This window comes from Phycomyces blakesleeanus (assembly GCF_001638985.1).
Source record: "Phycomyces blakesleeanus NRRL 1555(-) unplaced genomic scaffold PHYBLscaffold_13, whole genome shotgun sequence".
Classification (NCBI taxonomy): Eukaryota; Fungi; Mucoromycota; class Mucoromycetes; order Mucorales; family Phycomycetaceae; genus Phycomyces; species Phycomyces blakesleeanus.
This window is the reverse complement of record NW_017265146.1, coordinates 1,128,426-1,134,425: the sequence shown is the minus strand read 5'-3', so window position 1 is coordinate 1,134,425 and position 6,000 is coordinate 1,128,426. Positions and strand designations below refer to the sequence as shown.

At 37.0% G+C, this 6,000-nt stretch overlaps 4 protein-coding genes across 4 annotated transcripts; 1 reads left to right on the top strand and 3 right to left on the bottom strand.

Moving 5' to 3' along the window:
• Positions 1-286: 286 nt before the first annotated feature.
• Positions 287-616, bottom strand: PHYBLDRAFT_146779 (hypothetical protein; the record flags this gene model as incomplete). Its single annotated transcript, XM_018431724.1, has 3 exons — positions 287-295; positions 360-388; positions 424-616. 3 exons carry the CDS (start codon positions 614-616, stop codon positions 287-289), a joined length of 231 nt encoding a protein of 76 aa, XP_018290631.1.
• Positions 617-2,146: 1,530 nt separating this feature from the next.
• Positions 2,147-2,677, top strand: PHYBLDRAFT_102238 (hypothetical protein; the record flags this gene model as incomplete). The annotated part of the gene is made up of 1 exon (XM_018427693.1): positions 2,147-2,677. A coding segment is annotated over one exon (531 nt), but the record flags the coding sequence as incomplete, so codon positions are not given.
• A 450-nt stretch (positions 2,678-3,127) lies between these two features.
• On the bottom strand, positions 3,128-4,099 carry PHYBLDRAFT_159178 (hypothetical protein). Its single transcript, XM_018433932.1, has 4 exons — positions 3,906-4,099; positions 3,539-3,697; positions 3,295-3,447; positions 3,128-3,224 (listed from the first exon to the last, which is right to left on the bottom strand). Exons 1-2 carry the CDS (start codon positions 3,979-3,981, stop codon positions 3,579-3,581), a joined length of 195 nt encoding a protein of 64 aa, XP_018290629.1. The 5' UTR covers positions 3,982-4,099; the 3' UTR covers positions 3,128-3,224; positions 3,295-3,447; positions 3,539-3,578.
• A 63-nt stretch (positions 4,100-4,162) lies between these two features.
• Positions 4,163-5,333, bottom strand: PHYBLDRAFT_169716 (hypothetical protein; the record flags this gene model as incomplete). The annotated part of the gene is made up of 4 exons (XM_018436144.1): positions 4,163-4,324; positions 4,415-4,600; positions 4,696-5,001; positions 5,058-5,333. 4 exons carry the CDS (start codon positions 5,331-5,333, stop codon positions 4,163-4,165), a joined length of 930 nt encoding a protein of 309 aa, XP_018290628.1.
• Between the last annotated feature and the right edge of the window lie 667 nt (positions 5,334-6,000).

Sequence of the window (6,000 nt, the reverse complement as noted above, 5' to 3'; positions counted from 1 at the left end):
TAAAAGTACAGACACTCAATAAATACGTACATTGAGTTACCGACAACTAGTAACGATACTAAAAGATATACCTTCCCTTATACAAGGAAATTACGTAAAGAACATACTAAGACAAATACTAAGACTCTAGTCAATAACACTAAAAACATAAGAACTAAATCATAGAAGATAATGATAGAGAAACAGACATTACATGATATCATCATATCATCACCAATCTAAATACAATGTCTATATAAACGCACAATACTAATAGCAATAGAACAGCATCTCTTTTCTGATTCTTTCACTTCTTCTAATAAAACAAAGTCTCACCATACTCTCGTCTGCACTTGTTTTATTTTATATCTTATTTTTACCTCATACATAACAAGGATACCAGAGGGCACTCGACCAGTTAGGCATTATCAATGTAGTGGGAACCTTCTCTCATTGTAGTTTCTGCAGTATGTAGAGAAGTAGGTTCCACAGTGGACAAAGATATAGGTGAGGCCAGGTTGTCCAAGGTACAGAAAGTACGTCCATTGCAAATGCTTGTGGATCCCATTTCCATGTCATGTACGTCGGAAGCTGGCACTGGAGAAATGACCCTGAATACCCTTGTGTGAAGGTTCATGGTTACATGTGGATATTTAGAGCAATTTTTCATCTCAGCATGTTTTTTGGTGTACATGTTTATAAAGTCATGTTGTAATTTTCTATTGGCTCGGATATAATAACCATCCAAGTTATTTTATCATTATTATTATTATTATTATAAAGTTTGAACAAATAAAGTAAATGTAACACTTGTTTCCCTTTTATCTTAACATTTATAACAAAATAAACACCATGTCCTCTACTTCTGAACTTTATAATAAGAAGTGCTATTGCACAAAATGCAGCGATAATCAACAAGGCTACAGCTTTGTTTCTACACGAACCCTCCAGCATCACAATAAAAGAGCAAGATATGAAGACATGGAAAGAAGTGAAAGAAGTATGTTTTGTTTTTCATTTTCATTTTCATTTTGGTTATTTTATATAATGTTTTATTTCAATAGATGTATCTGTTCAAAGAAATCTCATGGATATTGATTTTGAAAGTAAGAAACGTTAATTGTGATAAAAAGAGAAGTAAACTAAAAATTGAATTCTATATGTAGCTACATCAAACCAACAAACCGGACCCATAGAAGCAATGGACGGTCAGACCAACTCGCCTGTTTGGGAAGGAGCCCCAATTTCTGACGATGAGGTTGCTTTTAGCAATGAGTCGAATGGCGAAAGCAGTGATGGTGATGAAAATGACAATGACGAAGAAAGCAATGGCGGTGAAGAAAGTGAAGACAATGAAGAGAATATTGTTGAGATTGAAGTCGAAGAATTCGATACTGAAGGTCAGTCCGTGTTAATTAACTAATAAAAAAAGACCCAAAAAAAATTCAAGGAAAAGAACCAAAAAAGAAAAATCTGAAAAAAGGGGGGGTGTTAATTTTTTTTGTTTTTTTTTACAATAGATCCTTTTGCCACCCCAAATATGCCTGAAAATCCGGTACACAGGTTCATTGCTACTTTTGTGGTAATGTTTGCTTCCCGCTATGTGGTCAATAAGGGCGCTGTTGTCTTGATCGAATTCATCAACAAGCTCTTGTCGATTTACGAGCAGGATTTCCAATTGCCCGTGAGTCTTTCTGGTCTCCAAAGCATGACAGGATTCTCAGCCATGACAAAAGGGATTAAGAGATTTGTCGTTTGTCAGGATTGCCACAAGGTGTATGAGGAAAGTGTACCTGCTCCTTTGAATTGTGATTTCGTAAAGCTTGGTGCACATACCGCCTGTAATTGCAAATTAATGGTCCAATCATTGTCTGGTGGTTTGGTCGCAAAGAAGTCTTATGTATATCAGTCTCTCACACGTGCTCTTAAAATTCTTTTCCTCCATCCCGATTTCGAGCAAAAGATCATGCACTGGAACCAAGAATTCAAGATCACTGATACATTGTGTGATGTTTACGATGGTGAAGCCTGGACTGATTTGAAGGACAATGACAATGAAATTTTTGTTGAGCATCCTCGTTCATTGATGCTGACATTAAACATCGACTGGTTCCAGCCTTTCGATGGTACTAGCTATTCCTGCGGTGCTATCTACCTGGTGATTAACAACCTGCCTAGAAGTGAGCGGTTTAAAGCAGAAAATACAATCCTTGTTGGCCTCATGCCCGGACCAAAAGAGCCAAAATCAGAAGAGATCAATCATTATCTCAAGCCATTAGTCGACAAAATGATACAGCTCTATCTTGGAATACAGATACCCACCTACCAGCAAACAGACGGTGCAACAGTTCGTGCAGCCTTATTGATGGTTGCATGCGATATACCTGCTGCCAGAAAGACTAGTGGGTTCACCGCGCACAACAGCACATGCGCCTGTTACAAATGCGACAATCAATTTTCTCGTCTACCAGGCACTTCTTCTGTCGATTTCCGTGGATTTGATTGTGACCAGTGGCGCCATCGAAGTGATAGAGCAAACCGTGTGCATGCTGAGGAGTGGAATAGTGCGAGTACACCCTCAGAAAGGCAGCAGCTGGAGGTCGAATATGGTGTTCGATGGTCGCAGTTGTATTGCCTTGGATACTTTGATCTAGTACGTGGAACGATCATTGATCCCATGCATAATCTTTTTCTGGGAACACCAAAGAGAATGATTGAAACATGGACAACAATGAAAAAAATGAAAAACAATGATCTGCTTGCAATGCAGACAGTTGCAGCAACGATGATATTGCCCAGCGACTATACCAAGCTGAAAACGAAGATAGGAAAGGGCTTTTCCCACATGAAAGCAGATGAGTGGAAGTCTTGGGTATTGGTGTACTCTCCCGTGCTTCTAAAACCAGTTCTTCCGTCCAATATGTTCAATGGCTGGATGCACTATGTAAAAGCATGCTGTATACTTGTAAAGCCGTCAATCAGTTTCATCGAAATAGACCAAGCACACAGATATCTACAAGAATTCTGTCAATCTTGTGAAGATACATATGAACCAAAAGTCCTCACCTGCAACATGCACCTGCACCTCCATCTTCATGACACAATTCGTGATTTTGGACCCGTGTATGGCTATTGGCTCTTTGGTTTTGAGAGATACAATGGTTTGTTAAAGAATAACAAGACAAACAGAAAAGACGGGTTTGAAACAACCTATATGACAAAATTCACTGCAGACGCATACAAAGCTGATTACGTACGAAATACGTTATCATGTCCAAGCCTCATTCCATTCCTTCCTCTTTTCGAAAAACTTACCTCTACGACCGCACCTATAATGACCTATGCCACTTATGCTCCAACCAACCAACAACCTTTCCGACTGCAACAATTTGTAGACTCATCCTTAAGTCGAGCAGCACCTATCAAAGGCAATGAACCACTCCCCCCATCCACCTTTCCTTTACAGTCCTTAAAAGAATCAACAATGAGTGATATTGATTATCCTCAATTGTTAGATTATTATAAAATCGCCTATGCCATGCCCAATCTCATTTCTTACCACGATGCCAGATTGTCACAATATTTTGTAAATAACCGAATCACAAAATTGAAATCAATTGATCTCCTTGGCCAAACATATATTGGGAACAACAGTTCTGGTAAGCGCGGGTCACTCGTTCAAGCTTTCTTCCGTAGCAGCAATGGCCGAACTTCAAGCCTATATACCGGACAAATTCAGTATCTTTTTATACATTCATTTACTCTGCCTCCTCATCCAAACCACCGAGCATCAACATTACATCAAGACCAGCATGTTTTTGCATACATCCGATGGTATAATTCGACAAATGACAATGAACACAGAGATGAAGGTATTGCAATCTGCTTGCCAGAATTCTCTGCTGATAATTATCACAGCATCTTGCCTGTACATCGCATACACTTAGAGGTTGCAACTGCTGTAGATGTAACTGATATGAACGAAGAAAGAATGCTGGTCATTCCTATGCCAAAAAAATACTATGCCTGAAGCCTTTATGAATAATTATGCACTATGATTTTTTATGAGAATAATTAAATAAAAAACAAAGAACAAGTAATGCCTCTTTATGCATTTTTTTGGTTATTTAAAGTATAGGACGTTATGAATGAAGAAAAAAAGAACAAAAAATATAAACTTTATTTAGGGCCCGTTTCTAAGAGCCCACTGAGGAAACTGTGACGCAATTGCATCAGGGACTGGTCCTTCAACGGTTTCGCCAAAAGCACGTGACAGCAATTGATGGCTATTTAAGCCTAAATCAGCTACCACTTTGTTGTCAACAAGTGTGATGAAGTGGTTGTACTATATTAAAGACATTAATATTTTATTCAGTATAATACAATATAATATATTAACTAAATTAAATATTTCAACTTTCAAAAAACTAAGTACCTCATCACTTCTCCAACCTGGACGACAAAGACGAAGCCCACTATAAGAAACATGAGGCGAAGTGCCATCGTCTGACTCACCAACAGACATAGCCTCTTCTATAATGAGACCAGAGCAATCTCTTTTCATCTCGTCATCAATAGCAGTCTTGTTAGACTGGTATGCTGTTTTGCGACGTTTCAAGTGCTGTTGAAAATATTAAATTAGTTTTCTTTTTTTGCTTTAAATTAATGACTTAGATAAGAATTATTCAAATAATAAATAAATAAAGTATAACTTACCTCCTTTTCGCGGCTACTCCTTCTGTTGTGAGCATTGTCTGACTTCTTTTTAGCCTGAGACTTATTAGCTGCACGCTTTCTGCTAGTGAAGTTCGTGTAGACAAAGTCACGAACATCACTTTTTCTCAGTCCTGCTCCTACGAAATTTCTTTCCAAGTAGGCAACGAGGTTTTCTGTCAGCTCAGTGTTTGGCGACTGGTTGAAGTTGACAGCCGTGTTCCACCTTGGCTTGCCATTGTTGGCTTGAATTTCAGCCAAATGTTTTGACTTGAACTTAGGGTCCCACAAATGCTCCCGAAGAAGTCTCTATTGAATCTTGGTAAGTTATTAAAGATATAATTTACTATATGTATGATACATACATAGGCTTTTGTTTTGTTGACTGATTTTGCGTCAGAAGCCATGGTGGAAGAACCAGCTACATTCATTTCCATGCTCACAGGAGCAACAGCATGCACTAAAGCCATCGGCTGACTCTGCAAAACAGCAGACACAGGAGTGTTCGAAGTTTTTGCTTTGATATCAGCAACGTCTTTCATGACAGTGGTCATGTCACGACGCAAGATGGCAAGAGAGTTTGTCATCTCTCTCTCAGCAGGAGTGCGTCGAGTGGGATAGCTTTCATTTTGGTTAGACATATTCTATTAATTTAAAAATATAAGTTCAAATATGTATTAACTGTTAATGCTTTTATATTCTTTGAATAAATTTTTATTATACACTACAATTATATTTATTATCAAACATACCAAAATAAAAGACAGAAAAAGATGGGGAGATAGAGAGAGAAAGTGTGAGTATAAGTAAGAATAATTGTAAGAGTGCGTGAGCAAGAGTGAGTAAGATTGTAGCAAAAACGTATATTTATATTTCCAAAAAAAAAGGATGTCTAGTCTTGATTGATCTTGGTTAAAAAAATATATCTAAAGTAACTTCTTGTACACACACTGTGTAAATTGATACAAAGATTGCTTTTAGATACTACACCATTATATCTATTATGCTTTTTGGATATTTTTTTTGAGTTTCATTTTTTTTAATTACCTATTTTGTTTTTTGTATTTTATTTACTTATTTTTTTTATTTTTCCATATTTTTCCTTATCGACCATTTTCTTTTCTTTTCTTTCTCTTTCTGATTTTTGTTATAACTGTGAATTTTACTGGTAAGATACATTCTTCTTAAAAATACTTCTGTACAGACAACAACAAGATTAACACATTCTGTTGTCATAGATACATATATACTCTCTTAGTGTTTTACTATATTCGCAAACTTTTTTGGTAACATATCTTCTTTTTTTTT